Here is a 20984-nt window from a genome sequence, read left to right as displayed (position 1 = left end):
CCTATATAATGCTGAACTTTACTTTTGCCAGGGAATAAAACATATGTGCTTTTCTGTGAACCCACGGACAGTGCTGGCTTATCTATTTTGAAATCAAAGGGAAACCAGTTTTATAAAATTCCAATCATGTCTATAATACATAAATGAGGAACAAAGGGGTCAGAGAGTTATGGAATGGTCTACTGCCTAAAGAAATGTCAGTCACATAAACCAAGAATGGTTCTGCCTAAAGAACTGATAGGATTAGTTTAAAACAGCAAAAACAACACAACAGGACTCAAAAAGCTACAAAATTTTCTCGACTGATGTTATGAAAGAATACTTGTGAGGCTACAAATTCAAGTCCAGTTGAACCCCATTGTGAGGTCCAATCTCGGTCCTGGTAAATCGTACATAAGTCTCCAACCACAAGATAGACTGAATCAAAATAATGGGGTTGATGAGAGCAACTTCAGGACCTGTGTGGGGGCAGGAGAAGAGGTACTTCGAAGAGCAAGATTTTCTGCAGGATGGCTCAAATGGTCTTTAGTTTTAGTGAAATTGGGTTGTTCTCTTATTTTTATGAATGAACAAGAAATTTCTAGTCATTTTGAAAAAATATAGCTGAATAAAGATCACACTTTGGCTGCACGAGTGGTGCAAGTACGGTATTAGCTACTGGAGGGTCAGATGTAGGTAGTATGGCTCCCTGGAACGCTTGAATAAGCAAACCATTTGGTCCTGAGATAGCTCAGATACATGAATGGTAGTTGCGGGGGAGTAAGGTGTCGCATCAGCTTCCAATTTTTCAGACTAAGATCCTTCCCTGCTTTGTAGCATTACAATTAAAAATGTATCAAATGAATGAACTAGAAGAGTTTGAGGGCTCTGGGGAATTTCCCCACACATTCTCCTGATACACACATTCAAATTTGAGATAGAACCCATCTTCTAAAACTTAAATTCTCCTGCACTTCAGGTAAAGAGGCAAATTTAATGTACTTAGCTTCGGAAAGTATGCAACTTAGAAAATTTAAAATAATTTCTCACTAAATCAAATTAAGTAGCTTCTTGTAAAGTGAAGACACCCCACCTTAAAAACCTTGCTCAAAATATAAGCCACAGTCTCCCTCCACTCTTGATTTATTACTTCTGTATTTTCAAAGCTATTCAGCAATGCACAGTGGTATAAGTGTAAGCTTACAGATAAGCATAAGCTTACCTAGTTCCTAATTCAAGATGTAGCAATGACGAAAATCAATTTTAAGCTGTTTGTGAGCAAATACAAACATGGGGGTAGGTTATCACAAAGTCATATTAGATACCTATTATATTCTGTTCATCAGAAATCAAAATGATGTTTCTCTTAAGGTAAAAAAAAAAAAAAAAAACCATACAATAGAACGGAGATGCTCAAACTAATGAAAAAAGATCCCCTGAACATTTTAATAGCAATGTCTACTAAAAATAAGAAAAAAAGGAAAGATGAAATGCAAACATAAACATCTTCTTTTCCCACCTAAAAATCCATCCTGTGTGAGCACAAAGAAACAATGAAGTCAGCAGCACGGTGCTGACCAGGTGTTACTGCGGTAGGTCGGTGGGTCCTACAACCCAGCTGTAACATTTGCTGTAGCTCCCCGCAAGACGTCTGCTGCTTTTCCCTCCCATGCTTCTGAAGAGAAATGAGATGCTTCTCTTCAGAGGTGTTAAAAACTTGGGTAGCCTATGGGACAAATGTAAGTCTGACACCTAAGATTAATAACCACAGTACATTATGCCAAAGGGAACTTTCACTATGTTGAAGCCGGCCAAACCCCCTGCTCACATGGTATTCAGGGTATTCAGGCACGCAAGTGCCAGGACCCAAAGGAGGTAACAAAGTATTTTTTTCTTTTAATACTTTACCATTGGCCTAGAGGGACTGCCATAAATAAGACTCACAGAAAAAAAAAAGGCTTGGGAGTATGCTTTTAATAAATTCTCTAGGGTCCTTGTTCTGAAATATTTAACAAGCTTCAGCATCTTCTTACTCTTTATGAAAACGACCAACTCAAGCCAAGGTTTACTGTGCTTTAAGAACTGACACCAAATGTGTTGCTATTATTACAGGTGTTTTCTTATTAGGCCTGATTTATTTGAATTGAGAATTCGCATTTAAAATTCTTTGAGATACTCATTCATAATATTTCTGATATAAACACACCTCTAAGAATTCCAGTTCTGAAACATGTAACTAGCCAGTTAAAACTTCCCTTCAGAAGGAAAAAAGCTGGATTGGCAAAGGTGGTTCTCTTGAGTAGGTAATACTGTACTTAGGCCACAGGTAAAAGCTGTGTAAGCATCTGTATGTCAGTATTTGTCTAAAAAGGAGTAAAACGCATATAGAATTGTTAAAATGAGCTATCAACAGAAACACATCTGTGCGTGCCAATTGGCCTTAGCTGATAATCTCTGGATATGTGCAGGTTCCTATAAAATGGAAGATTCTGTGTGAGGAAGGGGCGGTCAGGGCCCTCCCCCACCCCCAGATGTTTTTCTAGTCCTAACACCTGCGGGCAGCAGATGCCCGTAAACAAGCAGTTGTTTGTAATGCAAATGAAAGTAATGAGGATTCCTTGGGGCTACCCCCACCTTCAGCTCAAACACAAATGGTCACCCAGCTCCTGACACCCTAGATGAAAACTTATCACTGAGAATGTCAGTTACACAAACACTAAGTCCTGCTAAGGAGAGAGTTAAAGAGCAAGACAGCAGAAAGCACGGTTAGGGGTGAATAAGAGAGGCTGCTTTCCGGTTAAAGTGTTTTGGATCTCAGACACATTAAAAACAGCTGCTAGGTATTAAAAACCGAAGACTGCAACTACCCTTAAAAAAAAAAATGGACATAGCCTTGTGGTTAAAACTGAAAAGCTTCTATAATTGTGCAAACTGCAGAATATCGCAACAAAATGTGCCTAAAATAAACAGGTCCTAAAATATAACAGAATACACCAAAACAGCAGGTAACAAGGTAAGGTAACTGTTTCCTAACCACACCCCTTTCCTCCAATCTACACCCACCAACATTTATTCTGGCCACAAATCTTTCCTAAACAATGAATGACTGTTCAACTCACTGACCTCAAAATTTTAATACGTATACTAACAATAAATACCTTCTATCAGAATTTCAAAATTATTAGTATTGGCGGGGGTGGGGGTGCGTGCTGCGTGCTGGAGACCTAAAGCAGAAAGTGCTAATTTAAAGAAAAGAAGCTTAATTTTCAATATGCTTAGGGATAATTTATCCGTATCAGATTTTTATTATATTGACTTTTAACAATTATCGTTTTGAAAGGAGAAGTGGCTGAACTAAAGAATAAATCCCACAAATACTTATTAAGCATTAATTGTGTTTACAGCTGAAATGTGTAAGATTGTTTTAGGGGTTATCTTCTGTTGTTACCAGTGCAGAGACTATAATTTAGATTTGTCAGAAAGATTATTTGTTGTTCTAAAAAGACTTTCAACAGAAATCTTCAATTATCCCTTATCTAAAACATATTCTCCTCCTTACCATCCAAAAAAACCCCAACAAAACAAAATAGCCCAACGATAAAAGAACTATCTGAGATGTCTGCATATTTAGTTCAACAAATATAAAGTCACCTACAAATTTTAAAACTCAGAAGCATTTATACTTGGGGTGGTCTCTAAATATTAAACTGTATTTGCTTAATTAGTTATTAGTTAATATACTTTTTAGTCAGGAGATTCGTATGTATCACACAGACATCTCTATCATCAAATATTTGAAAAGCCTTTTAAAATAAAATGTGAAAACTCTATTTCATATAACAACCGTCACAAGTTTGCCAAGATCACCATTTTAGCTGCTATGTGAAAATTAGAAATATCTTATTCCCTACTTGAAAGTTCAAATATCTTTTGGAAATTTATGGAAAAATAACTACATTAACTTCTAAATCACAGTGCCCACACATATCTCATATACCTCTCGTTCTAACAATCAAAGACTACAAATAATCACAAATGCTCTTATTTGTTCACAATTGATTCTTCTCTCTGCTCCTTTGCTGAATCTTCTAGATCCCAGAGGTATTAATACCAGTACTTTCCCCAGATGTCTGTGATTTTTTTTTCCCCCACTTAGTGGAAGCACTGGACTAATAAGGCAAAGACCATAGGTTCCATTTTCACGATCCTGGATTTCTCTCCCTGGAGGAACAGACTAAACCCCTAATCCCCAAGACCCACACATACATGTTCTTCACTGGGGCTTAGGTGGCAGAGGGAGAATAAGTCTGAAATAGGGTAAATACACTGATGGATCAGACAAAATCCATCACTACCACAGAAGGGACTATTCTCTGGGAGAACTCCAGTCACCAGTACATTCCACATTCACATACTATACAAGTTACCCTTTAGGTGTTTTCCTACTGTATAAAGGAGGTTTTCGCTTCCCAACAAAGAAAAATAGCATCAAATAATGTATCTGAGATTCTTCACAGTGTTAAACATTTGCACAATGTAGTTATAATGCCACTGCATTTTTTAGAACTTGAAAAGTTAAGTGAGCCATGAGATAAAAAGAACAATTTTCATTAGGATTATCTTCAAATGATACTTTCTCAACAACTGACAATAGAGTAAAAATACCTCATCCCCACCTGACCCCCAACTGATTTGTTAAAAAACATAGGGTAATACAATAAAATGAAACACTGTTTTAAAAGCTGAAGTAACATTCTAAATGTTCAACTACAAATGAGCTAAAGTAGTTCTGATTCTAGATGGTTTATGGGCAGTGAAAACTATACAGTACTTAGTTAATTGAAAAATTAAATCAATTTTCTCCTGTCATCAGCATAAAAAGCACAATACTCATAAAATCATGAATTTGTTGACTTAGCTTTACTTGATTTCATGATAACTGGAGCTCTGTTATTTATTAATCTTAACCAATAAGCCAAAAGCTAAAATTCCAAAAGCAAGACATCAAAGGTAGTAAGTACTCTTTCAAGGCAGCCATTCTTCACAGCAGGTCTTATTTAGTAATGACCAGTCACATATAATGAGAGTATTTCTAAAGTGTTTTAAAAAACAAACATTTTGCTAACATACAAATTAACTTCCACTTCTGAAAATAATTTGCAACATCAGCATGTTACTCACTGTTCTTGGGATGGGTGGAGAAAGAGATCCATTTGACATGTATGGGTCATTATTCATATTTGGCATCATTATGTACCCGGAATAACTTGAGTAGGAGGGTCCCTTGTTGTAGAGGCCTCCATCTGGATGCTTTCCTGAGAGAATTCAAATAACAATCAATGATGCATTGATTTCCTTTTTATATTACTGTATTTTCATCTAAAAATCTAATAGTTCTATGACAAATCAGACCTTATACAAAAGACTTGTTTACAAAATACTGTAACTGGATTATTATGCTCTATTTTAGATTGACAGTATTTATTCTCTTAAATGACTTAGCAGCAAAACAGATGTTTTAAAAACATGTGGTTCAATTTACTTCCACTACTGATGGGTGTTTTTACAAAAATAAGTGTTATTCATCTTACTTAATTTGCTCTAAAACTAACAAACTGGACCAAGAAATTCAGGCACAGGGAAAAACACACACAAATCTAAAGCTATATTATAAACATATAAGGCCATCTGGCTACACACACACACACACACACACACACACACACACACACACACTTACACACCTGAAGTTATGCTCCACCTTATCGGCAAACTCAAAAACTCTACCCGTGATTGTAGATTTCTAGAAAATTTCTAGATTTTAAAGAGAAAGAGTTGTGTCTAGTACATGGACAACTAATCAAATTTATAAAGGATTAACTCCAGGAGACTTAATTTTATGTACTACACCATTCTGCCAAAGAAATCTGTGTGTGTTTACTATATACATTTCTTCTCTTTAATCTGTATAACTACTTTGTAGCTCAGAAGAAAGTCTGATATTACAGTTCTCTTCCCTTCTCCTCCTGGCTGACATATTGTATGCATGAACACTTCATTCTGGTCAGGCCGACTGTAAGTAAACTGGAGAACAGAAATGCAGACTATTCGAAATGAAAACCCTACAGATTATTTTAAAGTCACAGGGAGCTCTCCTTAAATCTAAAAAATATATGCAATTTTTAAATTTTTGAGCAAGAATTAGAAATGGGGAGAAAGTCTAACATGTTCCATATGCAAAGTTCCTAATTTTAAGAATAAAGTTTTATATTTTTACAAGTTAGATACGATTTACTGGGCCATATTCAGTCCGTGCATTCACTGCCTGCCCTCTCACTGTAATAAGAAATAGCAATTTTACAAAGGAAAATCCATTTGAAACTATTTCTTGTTGGAAAATAAATTGGTGTAGACTGTCACTCTATAACAATGCAGAAAAAAATAAGCCAATTAGAACTTTGGCTAAAATAAGGAAAAGAGGAAAACTTATTATAGACATTTCCTCTTCCACATAGTCTGGAAGCCAGCTAAAATCCAAAGGCCCCTAACTCATTCAAGACAGTTTTAAAATTATGTAAATATACATTAGACATAGGCAGTAAGTTCACTGGATTTTCTTTCCCATTTTGTTAAAATAGTGTTATTTTATTAAAATAGCACAGTCACATCACATCCGATACACCTAGATTCACAAATTGCACGTGAGGTTATAAATTTGGGAGAAGCAGAATTAGTGTCTTACCGTCATCAGGGTGTTCTCTGGCCTTGTCGTGGTAGGACTCCTGAGAGGTTTGTGCTTGTCTGGCCACCTAACAGCAAGAACCCCCATGCCCCCAAAAGAGAAAATCAACTTAGAGTTTGTAGTAAGTGTGTGTCCACTGGTCATTCAAAGGACGAGGACTGGGTGCAAGTCAATGTACCCATTTTACCAATCTAAGAAGGATAGGCTAGGGTTGAGAACGGGGAAATCTTTTGCTTTTTCTTTTCAACACAAATTTTTCGGTGACTATTATCTACCCAGGACTAGAAAGTACAAAGAATGATAAAAACAATAATATACTAAATCTGGGAAAGACCCACACGGTGCTCTGATTGCTACAATGCATCAAGGCTACTTGGACACCTGATATGATAGGAGTTGGGGCTCCTATCATATGAACCCCTTTGGGGTTCATCCTTTGGATAGCTTCCTTAACCACAGTTCACTTCAATCAGTACTGATTAAAATCGGGCTGAAATATCATTTTACAACTAAAAGTACATTTTCAATAGAAACTATGCACTCACAGATGGAGGTCTTAAGGCAACTTGTCCCAAGCAAGTCCCAGCAGGAGCCCCCCACTCCTTATAACCTACCATGGCAGGCTGAGTGCAAGCCGACAAGAAAAAAAGTGAACTATTTCTGTGGTTAAAGGGAGGAAAATTTGAGAGTTGGGTTATAAATATCTAAAAGGTAGCCCAGCTAATATCAATTCTGGTAACCACCATCCACCCAGCCTCAACCACGTGCAAATCAGTGGTATTACCCCTTCACCATCTTCCCTGGTCTACCCCGTGCCCACTTACCACCACAGCAAAGATTAACAGAGCCCTAATCCCTGGGTTCTATGCTTCAAGCTGCAGAGCCCTTCTTTCCAGAGCAGAAACGCAGTATGTGAAGCGGGTGGCAAATTTATTCATGGAATAAGGAAGGACAAGCAAAATGAGAAGAAAAAAGAGGCTGTTCTACAAATACAAGCTTGGCCTCTAAGTGTTTTTTGGACGTTACTTGGTTCCTTGGCCATATGTCCTCCCGGTAATCTTCTACCCCCAATACATAGTCACAAACCTTTTAAGTGGGGTTGGGTGTACCCTAGCTCCCTTCCTGACCCCCCCCCCCAAATTGGCATGTTGGAATGAAAGATTCGAGGATAACGAACACCTTTGTGTGCTCCTAAGAACCCAGGCCCCCAGCCTTCCAAATGCATACTCACCCCTGCCATTGGGATACAGAAGGTAACTCTGAAGTGTTCTTAATCGTGTTGTTTAAAACCAAAAATGTCCCCGCCCCCAAAACCACACGCTTTCTTTTTGGGGGCAGAAGGATGCCATTTAAGGGAAAAGGGTATACCCTCTAAGTTTCTTTGGAGGGAAAAAGCGTTGGTGAAATCATTTGAGTGTTAGGACTTTTCTACCGGATTTCCTCCAAAGCGTTTCCCAGTTGTTAAAAGAGGGTGGCCAGTGGAGTGTCGGGTATCAGGGTCCATCCGCCCACCAACCCCCCCCCCCCCTTCTGAAACTCCCCGCCGCCTGAAATAGCCCTTCCGCGCGGTCCCGCTTGCGGCTTTCTCTTGCCGGCACGCACGTGTCTGTATTTACTCTACTTGGGTTACCTGCGCTATCGCCCGCAGCGGGCCAGGAGATCAGATAAAGCGCTTTTCACCCTTCCCTGTGTGGGTGCCCTGGCTTCCGCCACATCTCGACTTTCTCCTTTTTTTCTGCATAGATTTAAGGCCTGATCCAGGCCCCAAACTACCCCAAATATAAGCGCTTTTTTACTTTAAGTGACCGGGGTCGGAGAAAAGCAGTGTTGGCGGCGGCACTGGGAGGCTTCCCGCCCTGTGGTGGCTCGGCTCGGTGCGCCCACGGCTCCCTGCAGCCGGCCTGGGCGCTGGGACTCCGGCAGCCGCAGAAACCCAGGCGCGCGCCCCCTGGGCCGGCCGGCTCCGCGCGAGCCCCGCTTCGCGGCGGTTGGGACCGCCCCGCCTGTCCTCGGCCCACGCCCGCCTCCCCTTCCTTTCTGACAGCGGCTCTGCTCGTCTCTACCTAAGCCTTTGGTGGTTTAACGCACTTTTGCAGACATCTACCGAGAGAGATAGCGGGTGCACTTTATTTTCCGTCCTACGGAAGAACTTCTCAGCGTTGTTCAGACATCCTCGCTTTAATGCATCGCACCCTCGCAACCCCACTAAAAAGTCCGCACGCAAGACGTTAGGGGTTAAGGGCGGCTTCTGCTGCCCACAAACCAACAATTCAGTCATCGAACCTCAGAACTGACCCACTTGGAGTAACCTTCGCTGCACTTCTCCACCTCCCACCGACACCCACACCCCCACACACGAAGAATGTTGGCCGGGAGGCCCATCCAACCCCCCCACCCCCAAGCCCCCACCCCAGCAAAAGGAGGACCTACTCGGGACCCATCAGTCGACGCTCCCAGAATCTCCGTCCCTCCTCTAATTTTCCCCGGGACCCGCCACGCCTCTCGGACCTTAGGCAGCGGCCCGCTCACCTCGTGTCCGTTGCTGGCCGGGATGATTTCAGACTCATTAACCAAGGAGGACTTGATGTCGGCTAAGTCGCCTTCCTCTTCGGGGTGACTGATCTCGGCGAAGATTTTCTCCTTCTGAGGATCGCCCTCATCCTTGAAGGGGATCATCTCGTCGGTGGCGCAGAGTTCCGGGTCTCCCCCGCCGCCGCCGCCGCCGGCCCCGGAGAGTTGGGGCATCCCGACCACTCGGTAATCTCCGCTCCGCTGGAGGAGCACCCGAGGCGACAGCAGGAAAGACAGGGGATCAACGAAAGAGGAAGGAGAAAAAGGAGATCTGGAAGGATGCGTGAGGGCGAAGAGCGGGCGGAAATGGGGCCGGCAGCCCGCGGCCGGAGCAGCTGCGGCGGTGCCCGAGCCCCGGCGGCCGCCCGCGCCTTCCCGCTCCGCGGAGACCGGCGCCTGCGCCCGCCCTCGAGGCCGAAGGGCACGGGGCTGCTTAAGGCCGCTACAGCCGGCGCCTCTGGGGGCGTCTGCGCTGCGTGGCGCGTGCTAGGCTAGGATGCCCCGGGGGCCACCCCACGCCCCCAGCGTCTCCAGGGTCTGCGCGCGGAGGACGCCGGTTCCGGTGGAAGCACGACTCTCCCAAGTGCAGAGGAGGGTCCGTCGGCGCGTCTCTACGCAAACCTCTCCACCCTAGCTTCCCCGGTTGCCAATTTGGGAGTTTGTCTTCCGAGAAAGGAGGCAAGCTGGGCAAAAAGACTCCGTTTGCCTCAGCAGAGAAGGTACAAGGAGAATCAGAAGATAACGAAAAGTCCACTTCCTGGAGGATAAAAAAAATTAAAGAGCCACCCGGGTCGGAGATGTCCGTTTTAGAGCTTCTTATTTCCTTCCCTTTCGCTTCGGTTTTCCTTCTCCAGGCGCATTTAATCTACTGGAGGAGGAGGAGGAAGGAGGAGGAGGAGGAGGAGGAGGAGGTGGTGGAGGGGGAGGAGGAGGGAAGAGAAAGAGAAGAAGTTTGCCAAGAATAAAGTTTGTGCGGGCGAGCGCTGGGAGTCGGCAGTGGAGGGTACGGCGGGGTCTCGGGGAGTCACAGCAGGGGCCTCGGACCCATATGCTTCTGCGTGGAGCTCGAGCCGACACACACACACACAGCCCGACCCCTCTTTGTTCCCGGCTCGAGTTTCTCAGTCTGGCGCTCTCGCTCGCCGCTCTCCACGCCTCCGCCGGGCCGCTCTGTCAAAGCAAAGAGCTGCACCTTCGGGTTCGCCTGGCCGAAGGGGGGGGTGCCCTGAGCTTGGCCGCGTTCGAGGCTCCGGGTGCGTCCAGGCTCCTCGGACCGAGAGTGCTCAACCCGGGTCCCTCCTCCGCACCCTGCCCCGCAGGTGAGCGGCTGCGCCTCCCCACTGCTTCTCCTCCTCCCGCGCCTGGCTGGCGCTGAAAAGCTACCCACTTGCGTCGCTTCTCCTCCCCCTCCCCTCCCCCGCCTCCAGCTCTCCTCGGCCGCCCGCTGGGGGGGGGGGGAGGGAGAACGGCGAGAAGGAGGTGGTGATTGAGGACTTTTTTTTCTTTTCCCAGAGCCTGTAGGACGAGTCCTAGTGCTATGTGTGTGTGTGTGTGTGTGTGTGTGTGTGTGTGTGTGTGTGTGTGTGCGCGCGCGCGCGCGTGCGCGCGCCTAGAGGAAAGAATCAGGCAACTTGCTGAGAGAAGGAAGGACCCAGCGCTTCCTGTAACCCACGAAGAAGCACCCTTTGCCCGCGTGAAATTGACAAGAAATTCTGCTGGGAAGGTTTAACTTCAACATCTAAGTATCCCCTCTCTTGTCCCACACCCCCCCAACCCCGACCTTCCTCTGCAAGTCTCTCCCCCCACCCTCTTTCCCGCCTCCCTCTCTCTCCCTCCCTCCCTTTGGCAGGGCTACGAAGATGAAAGAGAAGCCGCCGCAGCTGTGATCGACACCACATTGATAGATGCTCTGACAGGGCGGATGAGGCGGGAATTGGGGACAGAGAGAAGGAAAAGGGGAAAATATAACAGACATTGCTCAACTAAGAGAACGGAAACAAGAAGGACAAGGAAGAGAGTTGTGGGTTTCCGAAAATATAATGTCAAAGGACAAGAGAACGCATGCTAGCAAAAATTAAATCTCCAGGCTTACCGAGAAAAATAGAACACAGAAGAAAAAAACTGAAGACTGGATCTTAATTACCGCCTTTTAAAACAAGATCTCTTTCAGTACATCCTCACCATGGGATGTACAGAGAAAGTTGTGCTAGGTTTCTCGTGGAATTTAGGAGATACACACCACAGTGTATGGGAACCAAATAGAGAATGAAAAAACAACCCAAGGAGGGAGAGAGAAGGCAAAAGGACCCAGGAGTGCGATGCCAGTAGAGGGAGGGAGGACCGGGCAGTCTCTGGCACCTCGGACTGTGCACTCAAAGAGACCCTTGAAGATGCAAATCCGAATCCGACCTCAAAAATTCCCCAACCTCCACCATCTCTTTGATGCATTTTGTACAAGGACAGAACTTTTAAGGAGATGCTTTGTGAAAGTTACAGTATAAGTGAAGCTGAAGTTTGAAAACATGTTACATTTTGTTCCTTGGCTCTCAAACCCCCTCAGTTAAAAATCCAGGCAAAATTATTATACCCAATACACTAGCCATCTGTAAAACCTCAGAACAGTAAACAAGAAGCAGGGAGAAATGTGTCTCCATCTACCTTAAATTGAAAATAAGGAAAACACTACAGAATCAGACATTAGCTCTATTTTATAGGAAACAGTCATACAAGGATCCCTCTTTTCCCCGGGGGAAAATTGCAAGCTGCTGGACATTATATAAGTAAAGACCTTAACAGTGCTCAAAATGAGCACTTAAAACTTTGCCTACTGCTAACTACTTCCTAGGGACGGGAATTTACTAGGAAGCAATTTTTTAAAGCTATCATTTAAAGGGTTCAGTTGGTCACATACAGCACTGTCAGTTGTCACACATATTCTATCCGCAGGGATTGGGGCAAAATTAAGGGGCTGGTGATGGGAGCCAGGAAGAGTAAAGCATTAAATACACTTTAAATGCTGACAATGCAAAGCCTTAGAGAAGAAAAACAAAAAGAATATTCTGCTGTTAAAATGTGTCTGTAAGATAATACTGAAAAGATTGGCAAGAAACCCATTTTTTAAATTGGTGGCAGTAGTGAACTTGTCTTGAAGTTATGTACCAATGTGAGTGCAAAGTACTAGGGCTGTAAACATGTAGCTATGACATTCATACCTTCTGTTCTAAAAGAAATATGGGAAAGCAAAGTCAAAAGTTCTCCCACAAATGTGCCAATTTGGCTGATAGGAAAAGAACTGGGAAATGCAAGTTTCACTAAAGTAGCCAGAGTAGAGAGAGGTTCCTTTGCATCAAAATGTTGAGGAGGGGCGGGGCGGGGGGGGGGCAGCACACAGAATGGCCAGAGGATATTTTCTGGAAGCCAAAAAGATATTAAGTGGCAACTCCTACATCTCCCTGTTTAAGTGTTACAACTAATTCGAATCCCATTTTCTCCTTCATGTTAATTATCTGGACTCCCGGAGTCATTTGGAGATCCCGTTCAGGTGTCCTGGGGATTAGAAGCTCGAGAAGATGGGGATTTGGGGAATAATAACTTGTGGGAACTGTTTACTTGAAGGGCCGAGGGTAGGTGGCTGTGTTTGGTACTTTTCGGTAACCCTCTCCTATGGAAACATTGTTTCTAACGAAATCACCGAGCGCTTTGCTCTGTTTATGTGGCTGCTTGTCCTCCCCGAGGCGTGCGGGTGTTGACTGTCCCTAGCGTTGTTGCTAATCTTGAGACGGGCTGTACTTAAAGGGGGCTTTACCAGAAAACATTCACCCAAGTATATTTGAAGCTTTGTCTGAGAAGGAGGTTGACATCTCCACGTGAAGTCCGTCTCTCCTGGGGCGGGTGGATGGGGGTTGGAAAGCAGGGGAACTCAGGAGGGGTGCAGTAACCCCGGCAAGAAGTTCCTTCTCCTCTAACTGGTTCGGTGATGTTGCAGGCAAAGGCATTTCTGTCGCCGGGAGGTCTTTTCTAATTCGTGTGGGGGCTGCTATTACATATGCAAGCCGCCGCTTTGGGTGCACAGTCCGGGATGTGGTGGGTGCGGCGCGGGAGAAACACCGCCGCCCGCCGCCCCCTTCCCTCGGATGTAGAGGCGGGTTGTTCGTGTGAACTCGAGCGAACGACTAGAGGTTGGCTGTTGCAGGTTCACTCCTTCAGGATGTGGGTTTCAGGGGGCGTTTTGATGTGATTTAATTCCGACCGTGAAACAATTGCTAGGGGCTGGCTGTATTGCTGTTGGTTTTTCCCCTCTTGGTGGCTTTGGTTGGTTTGGGTTTAGTTTGGGAGCGAACAGTGACTTGTTTTATATCAACACTTCCCTCGGTGCCGGGCGCCGTCGCCGGCGCTGCGCGTGGGGGACGAGGCGCCCACCCGGGGCCGGAACCGAGGAGAGGGGGGAGCGGAGACGGGCCTCGCAGTCCGCAGGGTAAACGCGGCCCAGGCCCCCGCGGGTGCAGACAGGGGAGCTAGAATGACCCCCACTCCCACCAGAGACCCCTCCCCCCTGGCGATTTTGCTGCCAAGTCGACTCAGCTACAGACACTCGAGTCCTTAATTACAGGGAGGAGAGAAAAAGCGCGGTGCCCTTCAGAGCCCTCTCCGCCCCCTCGGTCCTAACCCCCCGCCCAGACTCCGGGTCTTCCCCTTTGTGTGGCCTGGAGTCTCTCCCAGCTACAACTTTGGTGGGATCCCAAAGGAAGGAGGTGGCGGGGGCCTACGGAAGAGGATGCTCGAGGGGAGAGCAATGACGGGGAAGAAGTAGAAAACGAAAACTGTGATTCCAGGGACGGACGGAACTCTGGCACCCTCGATTCCCCACCCTAGCTTCGCCAGAAGACTGAAGCTGTGGGCACCTTCAGTTTAACGGACTTGGCGGGGGCGGGGGGCGCGAGGTAAATGGCAGTTTGCATCCCAGGGGTTCTTCCGCCTCTTCTGGTCTCCTCCTCAGACCGACAAACCCAGCCCCCTACCCGCCGGGTAACAACTCCTGGGACCGTGAAAGAGTCGTTCCCAAATTCGGGGCCAAATTCGGGACGTCGGGGTGGCAGCCTCGCGCCCGCACAGCCTCGTGGGGCCCGCCCACGGAGCACCCCGCGGCCGCCCGCGCGTCCAGCTCTCCGGTGGCTTCTCCCGCGCTCGTGCGGGTGCGGGCCGAGCTCGGCGTCCGCAGCTCGCTGGATGGGGGGGCCGAGGCGCGCCGGTGCAGAGGGCCGGGTCGTGCCGAGGCCACATCCCATCCTCCTGTGTGGGACCAGCCGGCCCTGTGCCACCCGAGAAGCGAGGGCTCACATCCCGGGGCCGTCCGGAGCGAGAGGAGTCAAGCTGGGGTGATCGCGGACAGGAACGAGGGGACGAGGAGCAGAATGGGCCAGAAAGAGCCCCGCCACGCGCCCTCGCGGCGGGGCTCCGCAATGGGAACCCCTGTCAACCGCCGCAGGGACCGGGGCTCCGGCGCAGAGGCACCGGCCGTACGTCTGGAAGGGGGAATCCCCAGTACGGAGTGGCATGGATGTGCGTGCTGGGATAAATGTGCAGAGGCCACAGGACGGCTCGCCTAGTGGGCTTGGCGTAAATGCTTTTCTCTCGGGTCTGAAAACTTTTCTCAGGCGCCTTAACTTGGCGTGGGGACCGGCCTCCGGCAGCGGCGGCCCGCCCCTTGGGCCCCTCCCCTCCACAGCTGGTCCCCTCCGCCCGCTCGAGCCGGGGACGCGCGCGGGACACCAGCGCGCAGAGGCCGCCTCGCGCGCGCGAGCCGCGCCTTATATCCGCGGAGGGCGGCGCCTGCGCAAGGCCCGGCTCGGCGGCACGGCCTTTGAAGTCGTGGCGGCTGCCGCTTTCATCCTTTCTTTTTTCCCTTGCAGGCCCCTTTGTGTGACTAAATTTGGCAAGAATATGGATCCGAGCCAGTCTTTCCACGTGTGCTCCCAGCTCCCAGCTGAGAAGGCCAAGGGTTCTCTTCCGGGTAAGGAGACAGGGAGAAAGATCAAAGAGTTTGGGGAGCTGGATCTGAAATGTGAATTGAAAATAAAAATCAAGCCTGGACACATTCCAGTTTCTAAAGCAAAACCAACCCTCAGCAGAGGCCGTCTCGCTATGACTCCCCTTCTCCCTCCACTCCTTTTTTTTACTCTTCTCTCCCTTTCTTTCCCCGCAACCGTTCTTGAGCACGTGGAATAAAATAAAGAGGGCATAGGGAAACATTTAGTTCCTCCAGATTTTTGTCTTGCAGTAATTTTTATTAGGGAAAATATCTTGTTCATAATTACTGTTATGTGAAGCCGAATTTCTTGAGCCATAAATATTGTCTTATTGGCAGTATGCTTCACACTTTCTTCTGTGGCCACATTGGGAAGAGAACGTTGACAACACCTGTGTACATGTTCATCGTGCATGGTGCTTCTTTTGCTACACACGATATGATGCACTACATAGTTTTTTCCCCACAGAAGTTAGATCCTGCAAAAACAATGCTAATATTTTTTTTATCAGAGCACTATCTATCTGGGGTCTGTGGTTTGAAATCCCGTTGACAGACTTCTGAAATCTTTTCCTACAGACGACTAGCTAGAAAGTTTGTCTTTATAGTTCAATAAAACCACAAGGCCCCTTTTGGAATACACTACTTGAGCAGTATTCTGTTGTTTTAGAAGCAACTCAATATGAAGAGACTGCTTTGAAATAGTGTAATGCGGGGTTGGAAATCCTGGTTCCGTGGTGGGCACCAAGGCTGTCATGCCATGCTGTGCTGACGGCAAGCAAGCCATTTCCGGTCTTTCTTTCTGCAGAATGGGTGTAATAATGGCCTACTTGACAAGATTGTTGTAAGAATTCAGCGAGGTAATGCCTGTGAAAGTAGGAAGCAAAGATGATTCTTCAGGAGACCTGTAAGTTGCAACACGAAAACTTCTAAGGCACTAGGAGTCTCTACCACAGGAGTAAATGGGGATGGTTTCACACTTGCTCATCTACTGCTGTGGCCATCTCCATATCTGCAAGTTGTGTTACAAAGGCACCAAAATCATCGTAGCATTTGTTACCCCTGGAAGTGTGATGAGAGAAAAAACATTGCAGGGAGAGAGAGAATGTGATTTACCTCTGCCTCATGCTGTGATGGGTTCCCAATGGATAGATAAATGGATGTAGACAAATGATACTGGGAATAGAATATTATTTTGGGAGGCATTTGACACAGCTCATAATAACTCTGAGACCTTAGTAGTATGATGGTCTATGAAAGGGTTAACATGTAGCACGTATAGATAAAACACTCAAAACAACAACATTAAGAACGCAGAGGGGAGTGACTAGAAAGGTGTGTAAGAGATGTTTCTTGGGACTGAGTAAATCCCATCAGAATTTACGTTTCAGCATAGAATGTGATCACATAGCTCAGACTGAGGCATCTCAAGTTTACAAGGCAATAAAGGTTATGGCTAGAGCTGGGTGTGTAGCACTGAGGGCATTTAGCTGAGTGTGCTTCATTTGTGATCTTCCCTAACTTAAGATAGCCCCTCCGATGGAATCATTTCCTGGGCTCCACCTCCCAGTATAGGCTTTCCAGTGAGACCTGTGTACAGAGTGATGAAAGCAGGAGTAAGGGGGTAGTTTCCAGTGTTCTGGTTCTAGTCTCCTTCTGCGGCCCAAGGCTGCCCAGGTACGAGTCCTCCTGAGATGCTCTATCTCTTTGGGCTGCCTTCTGCTCGTAGCAACACTCAGATCTTGCAAATGGTGTTGAAGGAGCTCTATAGCAACAGGGGTGGGGGGGTGGGGGGTACTTATGTTCTTCCTTTCACCCTTCTTAACGGATGCAGCCATTTTGAAATTTATTTTTGGCTGGAAAAAGAACATGGACCAAGGCACTGAGGATTTTGTCTCGTTTTGGGGGGCAATGGGGAGGCCCTGAAAATACTTAAGGAAAACCTGGGGCCCTCCATTGGAGAAAATAAACTCTCTGAATGGGGAGGCATGGTTAAAGGATTTTCTTATTTTTCCAAATCTGTTTCCTCAGTGGATATGGTAATGAGGTGTTTCTTGAATCGAGGTAAATGCACCTCTTAAGATGGGTGGCCTCTGTAGTCTTTTCAGGCCTCCTGGGCTGTAGGAGCAGGGCCCTGGGCTCTGTCAGCATTGAGCCAGAGTCTAATCCCTGGTCTGAGGCGAGAAGCCAAAGCCACAGCCTTCTTGCCTGAAGGCAAGGGCAGTACCAACAGAGCCATATGGAGATTAATGAAGAACAAGGTCATTAGTCTCATTGTTTATCCAGTTACTCACAGCACAGATTTGTGTAAATTTCAGCTACCGTGGTTGCAGTCTGTCTTTGATGTGTGTAATCTATACATTTTAGTGCCCCGGGAAAGCGCCTGACAGGAACTACATCCGATGCCCAGAAAACACATCTACACAGGCACAGTGCAGCATGTTGAACAATTTTCTAGTGAGTTCCATCAAAGTAAATAAACCAACCTGGATGGTCAGGATGGTGCCTCCTTTTTATCATGATATAACTTTTAGGGGTCCTTGTGATTGATGTGTATTTGTTTCCACTTGAAATGGAGTACCTACTTAAAACCTTCATTTACCTCTCAGAGGAGAAGGGTCTTGGCCTATATCACATTTGACCTTGGGCATCTGGGTAGCTCAGTCGGGTTAAATGTTTGACTTCAGTTCAGGTCATGATCTCATGGTTCATGAGTTCAAGCCCCACATCAGGCTCTGTGCTGATCGCTTGGAGCCTGGAGCCTGCTTCTGATTCTCTGTCTCCCTCTCTTTCTCTGCCCCTCCCCTGCTCATTCTCTCTCTCTCTCTCTCTCTCTCTCTCTCTCTCTCTCTCTCTCTCTCTCTCTCTTTCTCTCTCTCTCTCTCTAAGAATAAATAAACATTAACAAAATTAACAAAAACATTTGACCTTGAGGATACTTTCTTTTTTAAAGTACTTCTGTCCATAAAAACAGACTCATTGAGTGGAGTTATCCAGGCTAATATATACATTTATCCGGAACACAGCTTCTAGTTTTTTAACTCTGTCTTGGGTGTGCAGCTATGCTTAAACTGAGAATTAACAATTATTGGAGTAATTCAGAAGGTAGGCTGAGCCAATGCAAATAGTTTAGGCTACAAAATTGTCATCTGGCTCAACTGAACACTTTTCTCTGGCAGAAATAAAGCTAATTTGCCTGATCTGAATTTGACTTTTAAAGGTCCTCTGATCCCCTCTGCCAATTACAGATCTCAAGCCCACTTCCCTTAGGTTAACTTGGCAGAAAGCAAGGGACAGAGATAAATTACTATGCTATGAAGTTAGACAATGATTTTTGACTGCCAGTTCAGATAACTGCACACAATCCCAAATATATTTTGAAGCTTGAATTATCCAGATATTTGACCTTTGCTGTTCAAATTCTCTGAATAATTTTTAGATTATTTTCCTTTGTATTGCAGGAACAGCAAATCTCCAGTGGCTGAGGCAAACAGACCTCGTACAATCTCTCTTGCACTCCTTCAGTAGCCTCCAGCTGGTTTCCGGCTTCCCCTCTTGCTGTGTTCCGTGCATGCCCTACAACAGTCCATGCATCAGAGAGCAGTCTAAGTCGTCCTTGAACAGTCCCTAGTGTGAGGAGGAAGCTCCCAAGTTGCCGTCAACGCACTCCTGACTTCCTCTCCTACTCCTTGTTCACTGCTCTCCAGTACCCGGCTCTCTGTGCAGTTCCTCCAGTGTGTAAAGTGCACGTGCATGCACGTGCACTGTCTTTTATTTGCTGTTGACTCTGCCCAGAGACTCTTGGCCAGGTAGATATTTGCAGGATTCATTCTTCATGTTTCTGCTCAGATGACTACTCCTCACCTCCACTTCACCCCAATTCTGGGCACTATCTGTTCTTTTACAGGCTTCATCTTTCTTCATCTATCACTTCCTGACATATTTTTTAATATTTATGTTTTACCTTCTTGTCCCACCGGAATGTAAGTTCCATGAGAGTATTTGTTTTCTGATATTCCCACTGCCTACAACAGCTCTTGGTACACAGAAAATATACTAGAAACGTGCTGCATGCTAAGTTAATACAGCTTTTGAACCCTCAGTTTCTTATCTGTAATGCTTCCTTTATGGAAGATTATATATATTTGATCTAAAATTACCTGGTATATAGTATAAACGCTGAGTAAGTGGTAGCTATAGTTGTGTAGATTAGCACTGCCAACAGAAATATAGTGCAAGTCCCATATATAATTTTAAGAAGCTGGAAAGAAAAAGATTAAATTAAAATTTGCTTAATTTTATTTATCTTATAAAAAATTTCTGTTCTTCCTTTTTTTTTTTTAATGTTTGTTTCTGAGAGAAAGAGAGACAGAGAGACAGAGTGCAAGCAAGGGAGGGGCAGAGAGAGAGAGAGAGAGACACAGAATGTGAAGCAGGCTCCAGGCTCTGAGCTGTCAGCAGAACCCGATGTGGGGCTCGAACCCACAAACCACGGGATCATGACCTGAGCTGAAGTTGGATGTTAACCGACTGAGCCACCCAGGCACCCCCCCCCAAAAAATAATTTTTTTTTTTTCATTTGAGAGAGAGAGAGAGAGAGAGAGAGAGAGAATGTATGTGCATGGTGTGTACACTTAAGGAGGGGAGGGGCAGAGGGGGAGAGAAACAGAGACAGAGAGAGACAGAGAGGGAGAATCTTAAACAGGCCCCACACTTAGCGTGGAGCCTGACGTGAGCCAATCCTGTGACCCTGGAATCATGTGACCCTGGAATCATGACTGAGCCAAACAGGTGTCCCAAATTAATTTTAATAATGTATTTTATTTAACTCAAATATCCAAAATACTGCCATTAAAAAAATTTTTTTTAATGTTTATTTATTTTTGAGGGAGAGAAAGAGAGCACACTAGCATGAGGAGTGGAGAGAGAGGGAGACACAGAATCCGAAGCAGGCCCCAGGCTCCCAGCTGTCAGCACAGAGCCCCACACGGGGCTGGAACTCATGAACTGTGAGATCATGACGTGAGCCGAAGGCAGACACTCAACCCACTGAGCCACCCAGATGCCCCTAAAATATTCCCATTTTAACACGTAATCATTTTAAACACTTACTGATGAAAGATTTTACGTTCTCTATTTCATATTAACTTTTTGAAATTTGGTGTATTATTTGCCTACAGCACTCTCAGTTCAGACCAATGACATTTTGAGGGCTCAGCAACACACATGGCTAGAGGCTACTGTATTAGGCAGTTTTGCTGTATTCGGTCAACTCTTTAATGACAAGTGTGTGTCTGATTCATCTTGGTAGCTCCCTTGCTACAATAATACCTCGCACACGCACACTTCCCTTAAAACAGTAGATGATGAAAGATGTGTCAAAGAGTATTACATATCAAGTAATATTATTACAATGTATTGTTACATACTATTTTTCATGGCAAATACAGATTTTCAACTTTATTGGAGAGTGAAATAAGTCTGAACTACTTTGAGATTATAATCCTCACTTTAAATGCATTATAATAGTGCTTTGCACGTAATAGGGGCTCAGTAAATAGTTGTGGTTCAAGTATGTTGTTGAATTATTTCTTTGAGTATGTTTTCACATTCTAAATAGTGGATTCACCAGTGCGCTTTAGAAAATATGTAGGTTGAAGATTTCCT

General features: G+C 45.5%; 1 protein-coding gene across 11 annotated transcripts in view; it reads right to left on the bottom strand.

The window, feature by feature from the left end:
- Positions 1-10715, bottom strand: part of LEF1 (lymphoid enhancer binding factor 1) — a 121305-nt gene extending 110590 nt beyond the window's left edge. For 4 of the 11 annotated variants that reach the window (XM_045056023.1, XM_045056026.1, XM_045056024.1 and 1 more), the window contains exons 1-3: positions 9251-10712; positions 6722-6788; positions 5161-5294 (exon numbers count right to left, since the gene is read on the bottom strand). In XM_045056023.1, coding sequence (XP_044911958.1) covers positions 5161-5294; positions 6722-6788; positions 9251-9466 — 417 coding nt within the window. In that variant the 5' untranslated portion in view covers positions 9467-10712. Of the gene's footprint in view, positions 1-5160; positions 5295-6721; positions 6789-7952; positions 8218-9250 lie in introns of those variants that run through there. The other 7 variants (XM_019829130.3, XM_019829129.3, XM_045056022.1 and 4 more) reach the window with 6 other exon arrangements.
- Between the last annotated feature and the right edge of the window lie 10269 nt (positions 10716-20984).

This window comes from Felis catus, chromosome B1, assembly GCF_018350175.1.
Source record: "Felis catus isolate Fca126 chromosome B1, F.catus_Fca126_mat1.0, whole genome shotgun sequence".
Classification (NCBI taxonomy): Eukaryota; Metazoa; Chordata; class Mammalia; order Carnivora; family Felidae; genus Felis; species Felis catus.
The sequence above is the reverse complement of the archived record's forward strand: the minus strand, read 5'-3'. Positions and strand labels throughout refer to the sequence as shown.